Source organism: Lemur catta, chromosome 6 (genome assembly GCF_020740605.2).
Source record: "Lemur catta isolate mLemCat1 chromosome 6, mLemCat1.pri, whole genome shotgun sequence".
Taxonomy (NCBI): domain Eukaryota; kingdom Metazoa; phylum Chordata; class Mammalia; order Primates; family Lemuridae; genus Lemur; species Lemur catta.
The window spans coordinates 3218364-3235967 of NC_059133.1; the positions used below are offsets into that span (position 1 = coordinate 3218364).

At 60.2% G+C, this 17604-nt stretch overlaps 1 protein-coding gene across 1 annotated transcript in view; it reads left to right on the forward strand.

Annotated features, from left to right (window-relative positions):
* Positions 1 to 17604, forward strand: part of CELSR1 (cadherin EGF LAG seven-pass G-type receptor 1) — a 137403-nt gene that overhangs the window by 105560 nt on the left and 14239 nt on the right. The window contains exons 11-23 of the mRNA XM_045552772.1: positions 468 to 581; positions 1111 to 1285; positions 1799 to 1940; positions 2912 to 3032; positions 5256 to 5439; positions 5791 to 5892; positions 6546 to 6640; positions 7230 to 7439; positions 8629 to 8812; positions 9236 to 9379; positions 13428 to 13635; positions 14356 to 14523; positions 16347 to 16473. Coding sequence (XP_045408728.1) covers positions 468 to 581; positions 1111 to 1285; positions 1799 to 1940; positions 2912 to 3032; positions 5256 to 5439; positions 5791 to 5892; positions 6546 to 6640; positions 7230 to 7439; positions 8629 to 8812; positions 9236 to 9379; positions 13428 to 13635; positions 14356 to 14523; positions 16347 to 16473 — 1974 coding nt within the window. The remainder of the gene's footprint in view (positions 1 to 467; positions 582 to 1110; positions 1286 to 1798; positions 1941 to 2911; positions 3033 to 5255; positions 5440 to 5790; positions 5893 to 6545; positions 6641 to 7229; positions 7440 to 8628; positions 8813 to 9235; positions 9380 to 13427; positions 13636 to 14355; positions 14524 to 16346; positions 16474 to 17604) is intronic.

The window sequence follows — 17604 nt, forward strand, 5'->3', positions numbered from 1 at the left end:
CACTTAAGGGGCTACTTGTGATTCCCAAGAGCCCGTAGAGCCGAGGCTCGTCTTACACGGCGGTTCTGGGAATAAGTGGCCGTTGTGTTGCAGGCACCGCCTTTCTGGGACTGTGTGTCGGCCGAGACGCTCTTAGGTTCCCACAGTGGTAACAAATGGGTGTGTCTCCATTTGCTGCCGTCTTCCTGGTCTCCTGGGCTCTGTCACACCGTGGCTCTGTGGTGGTTTCCTGTGACAGAGGGGGCGTCGCCCATGCTTCCCCACCGACCACCTTGCTGGGCTGGGATGTGGACGTCTGTCCTCCAGCCTGGTCCCCTCCCCCACCCATCTGGCCGGCCCGAATGTCCTCAGGCTCTGGGGAGTTTGTTGAAGCGACTAGTTTAGCTTTCTGGCACCTTCTTCCCAGCCGGGAGATTTTCTAGATGGTGGGCGTAGCCCCAGCACCCCTCTCCCCTGTCTCTGCACAGAACACGGTGCAGATCGGGAACCAGCTTCCTGGGTTGAAGATGAAGAGCGTCGTGGTCGGGGGTGTGTCTGAGGACAAGGTCTCCGTGCGCCGCGGGTTCCGGGGCTGCATGCAGGTACGGCAGGGCGGGCGCCCCTCGTGGGCTCGCTGGGCCAGTGCCGCAGGTGGTACCGTCCGTCCACCTGTTAGTTTGCAGGAAACAGGTCGTTTGTCTCACAGAGTCCCACCCCCCCCATGGGGGCTCCCCTGGCCCCCATGTTCCTCCACCTGCCCCAGCCCTGCATGCCCACCCAGACGGGCCATGCTGTCCCCTGGACTGGGTGTCCAGCAGCCGACTGAGCTGTTGATGGAGTAGCTCGGCCTACGGCAGAGAAACAACCCTCCCCCCTTGCTCCAGGAGGTTCCCGAGCCCCCTCCCCGTGCCCACGCCCACCTCTCCCCGCTCCCCTCCCACCACCAGGCTGCCGGGGCAAGAATAGCAGCCCCAGCAATCCCAGCTCTGTAGGTAAAGGCGGCAGCACGTGTCAAACACCAAACAAGGGACCGGAGAGATCTTGGGGTTCCCTTGAGTCCTCACTGACCTTTCGGGGCTCCTCCGGCCCCAGCGCCCGGAACTGAGTCTGGATGCCGTTTGTTTGACTCAGGGAGTGCGGATGGGGGAGACAGCCACCAACATCGCCACCCTGAACATGAACGACGCCCTCAAGGTCAGGGTGAAGGACGGCTGCGAGGTGGAGGACCCCTGCGCCTCCAGCCCCTGCCCTCAGCACAGCCGCTGCCACGACACCTGGGACAGCTACTCCTGCGTCTGCGACAAAGGTGGGCCCTTCCTGGCGCCGTCAGGAGTGGGGGTCCAAATACAGGAGGGAACCAGGGAGGGCCGCCAGGCCTGGGCGCCGGCGTCCCCAGCCAGCTCTCCGCGGCTCCGTGAGGGCTGCGCCTTGTTCTGGAAGGGCCTCTCTTCCCAGGCTGGGCTCGGGGCCTCTTCCTTGTCCAGGGCGGGAGGACGCTCCGGGCTTCAGCTCCCTGCACACAATGAGATCAGCAAACAATTAAGGAAAAGAACACATTTTAAAAATCATACATGTGGGGGTCACCTCTGAATTTTCGAGGTGTGAAGTCACCCTCGGCTGGTGCCTGTGTCCCAGGTGCCCTGGGGTGCTCTCCTCTCGGCACGGCCGCGTCTCACCCCCTTCCTGCCCCTGTCTCCTGTGACCGGGGCCCCCCACTGAGTACCGCGGAAGGCGCGTCCCAGGGAAGCGGCAGGGAGAGGCCTAACGTAGGGGGTCTCTCGGGTTCCGGGTGGAGGTAACGCTGGCCGTGTCCCCACAGGGTACTTCGGAAGGAAGTGTGTGGACGCCTGTCACCTGAACCCCTGCGAGCACGTGGCGGCCTGCGTGCGCGCGCCCGGCTCCCCGCGGGGCTACGAGTGCGCGTGCGGGCCCAGCCACTACGGGCGGTACTGCGAGAGCAGGTGAGAGGCGGGTCCGCCCCTCTCGTCCCCACGGCTGCTTTCCTGGCGCGTCACTCTCTTCTCTTCGTTATTTTTACCCAAAGATGCACATAATTCTGGATAACGGGCATATTTTTTTTCAAATTGGGCATGAAATGAGAATCAAATTGGGCATCTCGAGCTAACCCCGTTGGCATGGCCACCCCAGAAACACACAGGGCGGCTCGCGTTCCTCTGGGGACCCTGCTGTGCCCAAGGCAAACAGACGTAGGGCAGTGGATGAAGGTGGGTGTCGTGTACTGAGAACACTCCCTCTGTCGCACCAGTGGGGCTGATGTCATCTCTGACGTGTCCGAGAAGCCAGTGTGCTCCCCTGGGCTCATGTAGAGTATAGGGGATCCCTGCGCACAGAGCACAGGTGTGTCGTCCTGACGGAGGAGTTGCCTTCTCCAAGGGGAAGCCAGTTGGTTCTTTACAAACCAAGACTCGGGCCCCTTGTCCTGAGCTGCTGGCCGCCCACGTAGGAGGGACCCCTTGCTCTGCTCTTTGTCCACGGAGGGGCCTAGAGCCTGAGCTGTGTCCCGGCTGGGATCCCACAAGCAGGAAGCAGCTCCTGCCGGGCATATCACGCTGGCGATCACCCCGCATCCCTGGGAGAAGTTGCCCAGTGCAGTTGGGCGGGCTCGGGAAAGGCCAGCCTGGCAGTGGGGACAGTTGTCACAGAGTCCCCGGGAACCAGGTGTAATGCAGACGTGAACGTTTGCAGATGCTGTCACCACCGTGTTGAGTCGGCTGCATCATGCTGATGCGTGGGATGGCGGGGGTTGGGAGCCAGTAGGAGGGAAACTGAGGCCACGTGACGTGGAAGGGAGCTACCCAGAGCCAGGCCCAGCGAGCCCCCAGGGCAGCCACCTCCACGCCTCCGCAGCCTCTTCTCATTCTGGGAAGCACAGTCACGTGGCCTTCCATCTGCCGTCTGTCTTTCCCAACAGAATTGACCTTCCGTGCCCCAAAGGCTGGTGGGGGAACCCTGTCTGCGGACCCTGCCACTGTGCCGTCGGCAAAGGCTTCGATCCCGATTGCAACAAGACCAATGGCCGGTGCCAGTGCAAGGTGAGCCCAGCCCGCAGGGGACGGGAGGGTGTCCCCACACTCGCCAGGCTGGGAGCCCAGGGACATGGCTGTGCACCCGCACACATACACCTATATGCACCTGCACACACCTACATGTGCACACGCATACACCTCTATGTGCACCTGTCTGTACACACACACCTGCGTATGCACATACATATACCTCTACACGCACCTGTCTGTACACACTCACACACACACCTGCATGCACACAGGCATACACCTCTGCACACACCTGTCTGTACACACACATACCTCTACACACACCTGTCTGTACACATACACCTCTGCACACACCTGCCTGTACACACACACCTGTGTGCACACAGGCGCACACCTCTGCACATACCTGTCTGTACACACTCATACACCTGTGTGTGCATACATATACACCTCTACACACACCTGTCTGTACACACTCACACACCTGAGTGCACACATGCATATACCTCTACATGCACCTGTCTGCACACACCTGCATGCGCACACGCATACACCTCTGCACACACCTGTCTGTACACACACACCCACGTGTGCACAGGCACACACCTCTGTACACACCTGTCTGTACATACACACAACTGTGTATGCACACGCATACACCTCTGCACGCACCTGTTCGTACACACAATCTACACGTACCCCTACCTGTGCACAATTATGCATCTGTGCACATACCAAATACACATACACACCCATGCACACACACACAGGTATGCAGACACACGTGTGCAAATGTGGTTGTGGGTTTGTTGCTACTCGCCTCTGCACTGTGAACACACTGTGGGAACTGGTTTAGACCTTCCCCCCATGCAGTGAGAATCCTCCCATGCTCCCAGTCCAACGCCTAGTTGGGAACAGGAAACCATACGATTTCTGTGTGGGTTGGCTCATCTTGGGCACCACCACGGTTCTCCTGGTTGGCACTTTACTGGCCTTTCACAAGCTGGCATTTCATGATGACAGAAATTTCAGAAGTATGAGAAGTTACTGGGTGGCTTAGTGAGGCTGGCTCCCAGCCCCTCCTCGGGTGTTCGGTCCTAGCCTGTGTGCGGCACCGAGCCCACCGTCCTGTGGTCTCCAAGTGTGCACGTGTCCTCTGTGGAAATTATAGGACACCCTGTCACCTCGACCTCTCAAAACTCGCCTTGTTCTTCAGAATCATCGTGTCCATAACTGTCACTAAGCCACAGTGACTTGAAACCCAAACAGAAGATCTGGCAGTAATGGGAGCCTCGGGAGGGACATGGGCTGTCATGCAGACACTGACCAGGGAGGGCAGTTGTCACCACGGGCTCCCTCCGGTGCCATCCCAAGATGTCAGTAATGTTTGACAGCTCCAACAACAAATGAGACCCCTGTCCTGAAACACTCACGGGAAGGATTAAAAGACTGTCACAAGTCGGGGTCAGGCCGCCCACCCCGTGTGGCCAGACAGCCGTGGTAGCCTCAGTGGGCAGAGGGAGGAAGGAACCTGGGGAGTATATTTGGGGAAAACTTGCCTATAATTTTTGTTCTCAGCACAACTCTTAGAAAATGCAAAAAAGAGCCTAAAAGATGCCAGCCACCCCATGTCACCTCCGGCCGTGACTGCTAACGTCAGTCAGTGTCTCCTTCCAGGCTTCCCGCTACCGTAATTCCACACAGTTGGAAACCTGCCGCGCACGAGAGCCTGAGGCTGCTCACTGGTCTGCCCAGGTCGCAGCCCGCAATTTTCCAGGGGGGACACTTGGGCCTGGGCAGGCCGAGGGGTCGGCCAAGGCGCTGGGGACAGTCATGGCAATAGCTGGACACAAACCCAGGACATTAGCCCTGAAGCACACGCGTGGAGCGTCCCCAACCTGCCCAGTGTGGCCGTCCAGGGCTTTCTCATCATCCACAGCTTTAAAAAAGAAAGACTACGAGGGCCGTCCCCGGACAGAAGTCCCCGTTTGAATCTCCGATTCTGTTCAGAACGAGTGGGAAGGGCCTTTCGTCAGGATTTGGCAGGAAGCGGGGGAAGGGCTCCCTGGAGAGCTGTTCTCTGTGTCCGCACTGGGGCGCGAGGCAGCCGGCTTGGGCAGGGCACGTGGCAGAGGGCAGGTGGCTCACTGCTGGCACGCGCCGTCCCGGTGGCTGCACCACATTGCTCACGAAGCAGCACCCTGTGAGCCGGGGGCTCTCGCCGGCACGGGGTCACGTGCGCTGCTTTGGGTGTTGCAGGAGAACTACTACAAGCCCCCGGCCCAGGACGCTTGCCTGCCCTGCGACTGCTTCCCCCATGGTGCCCACAGCCGCGCATGTGACATGGACACTGGGCAGTGTGCCTGCAAGCCCGGCGTCATCGGCCGCCAGTGCAACCGCTGTGACAACCCTTTTGCCGAGGTCACCATGCTCGGCTGTGAAGGTCCGAGTTGCCCCGTGACCCCTTCAGGGTCACATCACAGGGACGGGCTGCTGGGCTGGCATGTGTGTGTGGGCATGTGCGTGCATGTGTGTGCGTGTGTGTGCAGGTGTTTGGGGATCCCTGGGTAGCCTCATGTCTGTGTTCTCTTGACCTTCTGGAAACCTGGCCCTCTGGGGGGATTTGAGGGTCAGAGCCTGGGTCACCCCTTCCCCAGTTTTGGCATCGGTGGCGGTGGGGACGACGTGGAGGGTGCAGGTGGTGGGGGCGGGCCTCCTGCAGGGGCGTGGGCAGAGAGCGGTGCACACGCGTGCTTGGGCCGTGCTGAGCGCCCTTCCTTCCTCTCCACCCCAGTGATCTACAACGGGTGTCCCAGGGCGTTCGAGGCTGGCATCTGGTGGCCGCAGACCAAGTTCGGGCAGCCGGCCGCGGTGCCGTGCCCCAAGGGATCTGTGGGTAAGTGTCCATGGCCCATGGCATCCACAGGGCAGGAAATTGGATGGAGGTGTGTGTCCGGAATTTTCCATACTGGGAAAAAAGGCCTTTAGGCCAAGTATTGGGGAGAAATAAGATCACTTTTTTTCAATAGTAAGTGACAAAGCATGGAAAGGGCGTAGTGAAAACATATTAATAAATACCGAAGTGAGTGATGCCCAGAGTCAGGCCTGGCCCCTCTCTGGCCCTGCCACCCTCTGGCCGGGGACCTTGGGCAAGTGGCTCTGCTGTTCACAGCGTTGGGGTCTCTCTGTGAGGTGGGGACAGTGACTGTCCGTGCTGTGAGGGGCGTCTGGGCGTCCAGCGGGGCAGATCCCTGGCGCGTCAGAACCCTGATCCTCGGCAGACGACCTGGTTGATTCCTTCTCTCATGGGCTCGCTCAGACGCGCAGCTGTGTTTTCTGGGCACCGAAGGGCCCGGTTGTGAGTGTCCGAGCAACTTTGCACCTGGCCCCGCCGGGGAAGGAGGCCCTCGCCTCGGCCTCGTGGGCCCGGGACTCCTCACTGCTCTGCAGGGCCCTGGGTTTAGGAATATCCAAATCGGGGGGTTAAATAAACAAGCCTCGATGGACGATTTGAATTTTAGCTTTTAAACGTCCGTTCTCATCCCCTAGGAAACGCGGTTCGACACTGCAGCGGCGAGAAGGGCTGGCTGCCCCCCGAGCTCTTCAACTGCACCACCGCGTCCTTCGTGGACCTCAGAGCCATGGTAGGCCCCGCCTCGGGATGCGTGTTCAGTGGGGGGGTGTGTGTGCAAGTATGCATGTGCATAAGCGTGTGTGTATATGCATGTGTGTGTATATAGGTGTGTGCATATGCGTGAGTCTGCGTCAGGCCGGGCTCCTGGGCTGGGGAGCGTGGGCAGCCAAGGTGGCACAGGCACCGGCTGGCGGGTCAGAGCCTGGAGCCAGCGCTGTTTCTGTCACTCAGCTGTGCCGGCCTCAGAGCTGGGTGCCCACACGCGGTTCTGTCTCCCGCAAGGACCCAGCTCTGTGTCTCTGGTCCTGGTGACACAGGGCCCCGTGTTCAACCCCGTTCGCCCTCTGATCCTGCCCTTCGTCTTTGGCGTTTTATTCTCTTGTGTCTTCCATTCAGTATCATTTTCTCAGCGCTCTGTGGTCCAACAAACCCTCCGCCTTCACATTAAATTGTCGGCCAAAGCTCACCTCTGGGCTTTTGGATTTTTAAGTTGCTTCCTGGCAGAGAAACTTTCACCAGAGGTGGTGAGTTTCTAACAGGCAGGACGGGAAGCGACTGAGGTGGGCTCGCAGACACCGTGACTGCCTCCCCCGCTGCAGAACGAGAGGCTGGGCCGCAACGAGACGCAGATGGACGGCGCCGGCACCCTGCGGCTGGCCAAGGCGCTGCGCAACGCCACGCAGCAGACCGGCACGCTCTTCGGCAATGATGTGCGCACGGCCTACCAGCTGCTGGCCCGGCTCCTGCAGCACGAGAGCCGGCAGCAGGGCTTCGACCTGGCGGCCACGCGGGACGCAGACTTCCACGAGGTGGGCGGTGGCAGCCCCACTGGGGCCCGCGGTGCGGGGGTCGGGCGTCGGTAGGGCTTGGGGTCGAGCTCGGCTTGTGCTGGATCGTTGTGTCCGGGGTCCCGGGGACAGCACTTGGCTTCCCAAGCGCGAGCCTGGGCTAGTCAGTGACTGGCTGAGCGGACCGGAGCGTTACGCAGTGTTTTGGCGAGAAACCTGTGGGTCACGACCTTAGTGGTAACCGGCTGCAGACCTCACTGTGTGCCAGACCGTGTTCAAAGTGGCTCTACCTGAATCAGCCACCCTTCCTCTCTCATAGTCTGAGGTAGCATTGCTGTCCACCCACTTGACAGATAGGGAAACTGAGGCACAGAGAGCAAAAGGGGTTGGCCCAAGGGCCCAGCTCATAAGGGCTGGGGCCCAGCGGTGGGCTCCAGAGTCCCTGCTCCTACCCAAGACTCCAGGGTCCTGCATTCGGGGGTCCACACCTCCACCAAGACCCTCCTGTCCTGGCTTTGTTTACGTGACGACCCTAAGCGGCGTCTGTGCAGAATGAATGCCGAGGACACTCGTTCATCCTGACGTGTGGCACCTGCTCTTGGCAGCCGTCACAGAGCCTCCTCATCGTGCCTCGTCCACCCCACAGGGTCCCTGGAGGACCTTCCGTCCATACAGGGCCCCCGTGGGACCTTCTCGCCCACACGGAGCCCCCAGGGCCTTGGCGAGGCCCCTCACTTTGACTGGAATCCCAGCCTTGGAGTTTGGGCCGAGAGAGTCTGTTCCATCCTTGACTCTTTGCAAGCAGAAGTTTCCCCCCTGGTTTCTGCCCTGGGCCGTGGCCCCCGAGCCCCTGTGTGCAGCCTCATGCCCCCAGCCTGCCCTCTGCCCCTCATTTACGTAACCCCAGAGGTGTGCTGAGGAGCGTCGCCCCCTGGGTAACTGAGCGCATGCCCGTGGGTGGCCTCTCTGCGCAATCCTGTTTGGCCCCTGTGGGGTGGTTCCCGTCCCCTGGTTGACCTGGCGGGATCCGGGGGCGCTGACGTAGCCAGGAGCCTCCCCACCCACCTTCCCCACCGCAGACTCCTCCCCGGTCCCGGCCTGGTTCCGTCTTGGTGAGCAGAGGCCACACGGACCCGGCTCCCCCCGACTCCCCGCCATCCGCCAGGCCTCGGCGGGTGCAGAGCTGAGCATTGTCCGTTTGTCCGACCAGGACGTGGTCCTCTCTGGCAGTGCCCTCCTGGCCCCGGCCACCAGGGCCGCGTGGGAACAGATCCAGCGGAGCGAGGGTGGCGCGGCCCAGCTGCTGAGGCACTTCGAGGCCTACTTCGGCAACATGGCGCGCAACGTGCGCAGGACCTACCTGAGGCCTTTTGTCATCGTCACCACCAACATGAGTAAGGGCCGAGGCAGCAGCGGGGCAGGTGGGACCCTGGGGCCATCTGGGGGGTGTGGCCACAGGAGCTGGTCCGTCCCCGGCCAAGGCAGGTGGGCCACCGGCCGCTGCTCAGCCACTATCTTAGAAAATTGAATCAGTGGCTGTGGCCCCTGTCCTCATCTGTAAAAGAGCCCGGCCTTCCAAGCCCCAGGTGTGGGAGACCCTCTAGGAGGGCAGTGTTGGGGGCCACTGTAGGCCAGCTGTCCCTGTGGGTGGGGGCTTACTGCAGACGGGACAGACGCAGGTGGGCACAGAAAGGCAGAGGTGGATTCGCTTCTCCGGTGGCCGGTCAGTGTCACACTGACACTCGTGGTTCTTCTGAACACGGCGAGTGTCTGAGAGAGCCGGGGAGTCGTGTGTGACCACAGGACTGTCTCCCCAGTTCTCGCGGTCGACGTCTTCGACAAGTTCAACTTCACGGGAGCCAGAGTGCCTCGGTTTGAGGACATTCACCAGGAGTTCCCCAGAGAGCTGGAGTCCTCGGTCTCCTTCCCGGCTGACTTCTTCAAACCACCGGAGAAAAAAGGTAAAACTGCTTGGAGACCCACTGCTGCCTCTGGGGACCCTTACCGTGCGGGGAGGGTGGGGACAGCCCTCCGGGGGCGTCCCTGGAAGGTGAGGAGACGCGTCACATCGCAGAGCCCGTCCTCTGAGTGCGAGTCCTCCCTGCAGGCCCCGGGCCGCAGGCGTCAGCTGGCGTCAGCTGGTAACGGTGGGTTGTTTCAGGTACAGGTTGAACGTCCCTAATCCAAAAATCTGAAATCTGAAATGCTCTAAAATCTAACACTTCTTGAGCACTGACATGACACTCAAAGGAAATGCTCACTGGAGCATAAGCACGATGCAAAGATTGTGAAAAATCTGGAACACCTCTGGCCCCACACTCTTGGAATGGGGGTGCTTCACGTGTAACTCACAGTGCAGCCACTGAGACGGCGCTGGGACTGTCCGTGGCCGGTGTCTCCGCTGTGCCGTGGAGAGCTGCTTCTGCAGGGAGGTCAAAGCTGTAGAGTCCCCCAGAGTTGTAGAGTCCCCACCCCTCAAACAGACCAAACCGCGGCCGTCTGGGCACAGGTCCCGGTGCTGGGCTGGGCTTACCGTGCAGGGCAGGTTAAACATTTTGAACTTTATTAAAGCAATTTCTTACCATTCCACACCAGTTGCTAAAGTCTTCTCAAAACGACAGGGACGTGAAAAGGTAAACACTTTCTAAGGGACAATTGAAAATTTGAAATGTTTTTTGTAAATTAATTTTGTCAGGTGTTCAGGTATTTCTCATTATTTCAAACGTTTTAAATAAACGCTGTCGAAGATGTCGGGCTGTGTTGGGGTTGAGCCCGATACCGACCCTGCCTCACAAAACGTGTTCAAGTCCAGGTGGATTTGCATTTTCCGTGTTGTGCGTGTATGCGTTTCGCTCACAGCTACCCACAGACGCGGCTGTGCGTGTGTCCCGTGTGTGCGCGCGCGTGTGTGTCCGTGTGTGCCTTTGATTCTCTGCCAGCAGAGGCTCTGGCTCCGTTGCGAGTCTGCTTCCGAAGTGTCGCTGGGTCGTCCTCTCACGGACTCTGTGAGCGTCAGGGAAGGACACACAGGGACCTCGCTGGCTTTAGAGCATCCCGTAGGAGGAGCCTGGGCTTCCTGCTTCCCTGCTCTCCTTGGGAAGGCCACCATCTGGTCCCCAGCTCCCCTCAACCCTGTAAGTGGCATTTTTATTTAATCTGCGGAAATGCCAGAGCCAGCTGGCGCGGGAACACCGCCTGGTGTGATTTCTCTCAGGCTGACGGGCAGAGGCAGCCCTGGCTTTATCTTTCTCTCTCCCGTGACGTTCCTTAGAGCCCCGACTCACCACAGGGCAGGGGGGCGAGCAAAGGCCCCGTGGCTCCCTGCAGTGGTGTCAGGGCCGGCAGCCTGGATGAGCCTCCCAGGAGGGCTGGGCGCAGCCTCGGGCTTCCTCCGCCCACCCCGAGACCTGCTTCCTCTTGCCTCCCAGCCCCGCAGGGAACAGCTGCAGCCAGAGCTCAGCTGCAGGGACATCCCCGTGCGCCTTCCCGAGCCCCGCCGAGGGGGCACCATCCACCCCGACACTCTGCTCTTGCGCCTCATTGTTCACCGCAGCCCTGAGCCCCAGTCTTTGCTGTGACCATCCCCTCTGTAGGCTCTCATGCCAGCCTGGTCCCCAACCCTTCACCTCCCAGTGCCCTGCCCACCTTGGCCCACAGGGTACGCCCTCTGCCTGACACGTGTGAATGTCACCAGTTCTCCTGGGTGAGAGGCTCTTGGGGACGGCAAGGCTGCACCTGGGACCCTGAGACACCTGGCCCCAGGGAGCCCCCAGAACACATTTGCTGGCTGGCTGGGGACATGTGATGAGCCAGCCATGGACAACACCTTAGGCCCAGAGGTTGGTTTGGCAGGAAATACAGAGGGCGGACGCATTCCCGGCCTCGCTCCGCTGCGTGCTCTGCACCGTGGGATGTTCCTGAGTGGCGGCCATGACCCAGGACACAGTCCTGTGCCGGAGGCAGCCGCTTGTGTGAGACTGTCAGGGGCGGCAGCCTCCCTGCCGTGAAGAGGTGGACGGGGAGGCCCCTGACCCTCCCAGGCCACCTCCCCTGCCCGAGTGTCCCAAACCAGTGCTGTCACCCAGCTTGGATCTTGCTGACCAGTGCCGTCACCTCACTTGGGTGTCGCTAACCAATGCTGTCACCCAGCCCAGGTGTCCTAGCCAGGGTGTCTCTAGCCAGTGCTGTCGCCCAGCTTGGGTGTCCCTAGCCAGTGCTGTCACCCAGCCTGAGTATTGTTACCATGTGTCATCAGCCTGGGCAGGGCCAGCGGAGGGTAACAGTGTGTGTCCCCCTCAGGGGCCACCGTGGTTGGCCGGATGGCATGTGGAGGGTTGCTAGCTGTCCTGAGCCATGGGCCCTCCGGTGGGAGCTGTTTCTGTCCCCTCCCCACTGCATCCTGGCCTGGGGTGCGGCTGCTCCACGTGTAGACTTGTTTCCCGGGAGGGGCCCCCATCCCTCCCGGCCCAGCCTCCTCCCACGCTCCGTCCCTCCTGCCCCCCTGGAGCGGGTGTTCTGCACAGCACGTGCTCAGCATTGGGGTGGGGGGATCCAGGTATTTCCAAATGGTACCTGGGTGAGGCTCAGTCAGGTGCATCTTGTCAGTTGTTGAAAATGTGGGTCACTGGCTGTGTGATCCTCCTGCAAGGTTAAAGGTCGGGGGCGGACTCGGGTGCAGCCAGGGCTCCCGAGAGCCTCCCCGCAGCGCGTGTGGGGTGGGGCGTGGGTGGGCCCTGAGGCCAGACCCCCGGGACGGCTGTCCACTGGCCGTGCTGGGGGCTCAGGACCCACCCCCACGTGGCAGCACCCGCATCACTCACACACTGAGGTTCAAGTTTAAACCAGGGTCACCGGCATCCATGGGAGCCCAATCCAGTGTGTGGCAAGAAATTTTAAGTGTTTATACCCCCAAATGTGCATATTTATTTATGAGGTCTATACATGGCCTTGTATAGCCCCATGTCAGGTGCGATGTAAACACACCCATGTTTTACCTGAAGTGAAAGTGTGGGATTGTGGAGGGGGTGTTGCCATCGGCCAGTATCATGAGGCTTCTGTCACTTTTTTAAAAAATTGTGCAATACACGAAGATAAAATTTTCCGTCTTTACCCCTGTGAGCGTGCGGTTCAGTAGCGTCAAACACATTCACGGCGTGAGGCCGTCCATCTGCGAGGTGCTTCTCACCTGCAGACCTGAAACTGTCCCCACCGAATGCTGAGTCCCTCCCTCCGCCCCCGCACCCACCGGGCGACTTTGTGAATTTAACACCGCCAAGACCTCACATAAGTGGAATCCTGTGGTGTTTGTCTTTCTGTGACCGGCTTATTTAGCATAATGTCTATAAGGTCCGTCCATGTTGTAGCATGTGTCAGAATTTCCTTCCTTTTTTTTTTTTTTTTTTTTTAAAGAGACAGGGTCTCGCTCTGTCACCCAGACTGTAGTACAGTGGTGTGATCACAGCTCACTGCAGCCTCCAACTCCTGGGCTTAAGCCATCCTCCTGCCTCAGCCTCCCGAGTAGCTGGTGCTACAGGTGTGTGCCACCATGCCTGGCTAACTTTTAAAAAAACTTTTTTTATAGAGATGTCTCTTGATGTTGCCCAGGCTGGTCTCGAACTCCTGGACTCTTGCCTGGGCCTCCCAAAGTGCTGGGATTACAGGTGCGAGCCACCGCACCCAGCCTGAATTTCCTTCCTTTCTGAGACTGAACAATGTTCCGATGCTTGGTAGACCATGTTTTGTTTGTTCATCTGTCAGTGGACGTTTGGGTTGTTGTGAACAAGGCTGCTGTGAAAATACCTTTTCAAGGCCTTGCCTTCAGCTTTTTTGAGCACGTACTCACAAATGGAATTGCTGGATTGTATGGAAATGCTACATTTAGCTTTTTGAGGGCCTGGGTACTATACCCCGTGAAACGTGTTGACTTTCGAGAAGCACTCGCTCGCGTTGCCGGTGGTCAGGTGGCCACGGGCGTTGCCCGCTGGAGTCCTCACTCTGCTCGCGTTGCAGAAGGCCCCATGGTGAGGCCGGCCGGCCGGAGGGCCCCCCCAGAGACCGCGGCCCCGGGGCCCGGCACCGAGAGGGAGGAGGCCACCTTCAGCAGGCGGAGGAGACACCCCGATGACCCCGGCCAGTTTGCTGTCGCCCTCGTTGTCATTTACCGGACCCTGGGGCGGCTCCTGCCTGAGCACTACGACCCCGACCGCCGCAGCCTCAGGTAGGGCCGGGGCGCGGGGAGGGCTGTGATCACCCACACGCTCCCCAGCAGCGTCGGCTGTGACCCTGGCCCCCGACAGCCACCGCTGCCCTGCGGGCACCGACCCCAGGCCACACACGCTTTGCCCGTGCTCACCTCGGTGCTTCCACCCCTCCCAGCCTGTGCCCCCCGACCCACCCTGTGCCCCCCCCGACCCCAGGGCTGTCGGGGGTGGCGCCTGGTCCTGGCCCCAGCACCGAGGGCCACTTGGCCAGTGTTGGCTGGAAGAAATGCACGTTCCCGCTTGGTAGCCTGGCCAGCGGCAGGGCACCCCGAGGCTCTGCTTTTCATGCCGGCTGTCGTTGCCCAGACACTTCCGGGCTCTGTGGCCTCCGCGTTCTTGGGCACCAGATGATGTCCCACCGCGAGCTGTAGTCACGTCCCTGGGTTTCTTTTACTGCACGTTGAGCTGTTGGTGGCTCTGCCGTGGTGTTGGGGCTGTAACTTCCCACTTGTGCCTTCCCTTTATTGTTCAATTCCTGGAGTCCCCGCTTGGCCCAGAGGTGACACATCCCCTTCCTCTGACGAAGACACAGCGGGGCCCGCGGGTCTGTGCTCAAGGACTGTGATTCTGTCACTCCTAGAAAGACATCGTCCTGCGTCCCGGTCGTGTTTGCGCCAGGATTTGAGTGGCTGTTCCCTGCTCACGTTTGTCCCTGTGCTCTGGCGTCTCCCTCGCAGGCTGCCTAACCGGCCCGTCATCAACACCCCGGTGGTGAGCGCCGTGGTGCACACTGAGGGCGACCCACTGCCGCGCCCCCTGCAGAGGCCTGTCCTGGCGGAGTTCACCCTGCTGGAGACAGAGGAGCGGACCAAGCCTGTGTGCGTGTTCTGGAACCACTCCCTCGCGTAAGTGTGACCCCAGGAGCCAGGCAGCCTCCTCTTGCGCCTGGAGCCGTGAGTCCCCAAGTGAGGGCTTTGCCAAGGCCAGACTGTGCCCACCGGTCCCGAGGGCTCAGAGGGCAGAGTGTCCCATGGCGACAGTCTCTCGTGGCTGTTGCTTCCCTTCCAGCCCCTCGTGGGCAGAAGGCTGGTCTTCCCGCTCTGCTTCGGGGGTGTCAGAGCCTCCCCCATGTGTCTGCACGCACGCAGCCGTGTGCACATGGAGACACATGCAGACGCGTGCACGCATACAAGCACATGGGCCACCCGCCTGCAGGACCCCCGAGGTGTGGCAGCCAGCGCTAGCACTCAGGCCACCAGCAGACGAGGGAGGACTTGTTCTGATCACACGTGGGTAGGGCCCCGAGACTGGGCCAGGAGCCCTTCTCCTGACAGTGGGGACCCCCCCCTCCGAGATGTTGGAGGTGCCAGACAGGGGCCGGCGTCAGCCTTGCCCCCGAGACCAACACGGCACAGCTGAGGCGCTGGTTTACCCCCACATGGGGCCACGGCTGCCCGCAGTGGGGTTCATTCCGAGCAAGGAGAGCAGCCAGCGTCGCAGCAAGTGCGTTCTGGCCGCCGTCTGGGTGAGGAAAGGGTGTTTCATAGTTTGAACAAAGTGGAAGTAAGTGATTTCTGCCCCCGGGACACGCAGAGCCAGAGGCAGGGTGTGGTTCCTGCAGCCAAGAGCCAAGGTGCTGGCGCCTTTGTGTGTTTTGGTTTTCCTGGTTCTTGGCTGCGGGGCTTATGCCGAGGTGTGGGCTTATCTGAGTTCCCATCTTTATGGGGCTTCCTTTCTCTCTGCCGTTTGTTTTCGCTGTGGCTGTCTCTAGAAGGGACAGTGGCACTGGGCTGGGTGGGAATGGCCCTTGTTGCCAGGAGGGACGCAGGGCCTTGAATGTGTTTGAGACCAAGGAAGGGGCGATGCCATCTGGGATCCAGGGGCCCCCTGGCTCCCCACCCTTGGAGCCAGGACCGAGTGTGGTGCAGCCGGGGGTTCCGCAACAGGAATGTTCCTGAATGGCAACTCCTCCGTGTGTAGCGGATGGCGGCTGCGCTCAGCAGAGAGGGTGTACGTAGGCACTCTGCTTCTGTGCTTTCCACGCTCTGGCTAATGTGTAACCGGCCAGGGTGTAGCAGGCACTGGGCTCACAAAGGGGAGAACAAAGGAAGCCCTCTGGGACTTGGGGCCTGGGCTCACTGTCTGTCTTGTCTTTTGAGTCCTGGCAATTAGCGCTGCCTCTAACAACCTGCTCTCCCTATTATGTCGCACCTTTCATCTCTGATCTTAAAGTTTGGTCAAACATATTAACGTAACATCCCATTTCACAGATTAGCAAACTAAGGATCTGAGAGGTTACAGGATTTTCCCAGAGTCAGGGAGGGCAGGGCCCTCTCTGAGGCCAAGACACACCTTGGAACAGCTTGTTATTTGGGGCTTCCCATGGGCAAAACGGGAGTAATGACTGGGTCCTGCTTCCGGGCAGTGCCCATAAAACGTTGTGCAATCGGAAGATGAAAGTGTAAAGTGAACGTGAGACGCCGTGTCTGGAGGCATCCCTGTTCAGAAGATGGCAGTAAAAGCTGCAGCTTTAACCCCTGGGTGACGTTCCGACAGCAGGGGTCCGACTTGGGAATGCGCAGTGACGCTCCTTGTGTTCTCCGCTCCCTCCGTGGGCCCAGCAGGACCGGGATGGCCCCGGAGCCCCGGGGCTGGGTGAAGGCCGCCTCGGGCAGGTTCCTGGCGGAGGGAACCGTCTCACCCCCGCCCTCCCCTCTTTCCTCTGCAGCGTCGGTGGGACTGGAGGGTGGTCGGCCAAGGGCTGCGAGCTCCTGTCCAGGAACCGGACCCACGTGGTGTGCCAGTGCAGCCACGCGGCCAGCTGCGCCGTGCTCATGGACGTCTCCAGGCGTGAGGTGGGCACCCTCCCTCGGGCCCTGCCTGCGGATCCATCGCTTCTGATGTTGGACGTTAAGCCCAGACCTGCCCCCCTCGAGCTGCCCCTTTCTTTCTAAGCGCTTTGAACAAACCGGGTCAACTGGTATTGGGGGAGCATGGGCGGGATCAGGGGGTTTCCATGACAAAGCCCTGCTAACAGGGTTTCAGAGAGCCCGGGTTGTGCATTAAAACCTGAGAACCCCTGGAAGGGGCCCCTCGCTGCCCAGCAGTGTGTGAGACGCTGTTCTCCACCCACTGTGGGGCAGCCTGGCCACCTCTCGGGCCACATGCCAGGCACCGGGGCTCCGCTGGGAGCTCTCCAGCGATGGGGCAGCAAACGTTGAACTTATGGCATCGTAAGTGGCCTGGGAGTGGGCCAGCGTGGTGGCCCTGCAGATGAATCAGGCAGCGGGGCCTGTCCGGGCCTCCTGTTACCAAATGGGAACCGGTGTGAGGCCGGCCCGGGTGTGGCGTATGGGGCAGTGGTGTCCAGGAGCCAGAACCAGGTGAAACGGCCAAGATGCTAAGTGATGTCATTTGTATTTTACCACAGTTTTTTTGAAAAAAAAGACACATTTACTGCCCTTAAGAAGTGTGTAGTAAGAGACCTAAAAATTTAAAAAAACACAATTGATATAACATGAGCTACTGTAGAGACATGAGCCTCTGACACAGGCAGATTTGCTCGTGACGATCACAGGACGGTTCACGTGAGGACAGCGGGGAGAGCAGGGTGTTGGGGAAGGTGCCCCTGCCAGGTGATGTGTGCGAGCGATCGTTAGTCCCAAATGATTGGAACACGACGTTGCGGCCCGTCCAGCTGTGGGACCCCTGGCAGGTTACTGAACTCCTGGGCGTTACTGTCCTCCCCTGCGAAGCAGGGTGACGGCAGCACTGTCCTCGTGGCTGCGGTCGGGGCACTGTGCGAGGGACACCCGGGCAGGGGTGTCGGAATCCCTGCCACGCAGCAAGTGCTCACTAAAACGATGCTATTTGCGTTGCATTATCAAACTTGCCTGTTTTCTTTGTAAAGAGGGGAGCTATCCTGTAACCAAAAGCATAAATCCTCGATGACATTTCAGGAAGCGCAGCATAGGCGCGGCCACAGG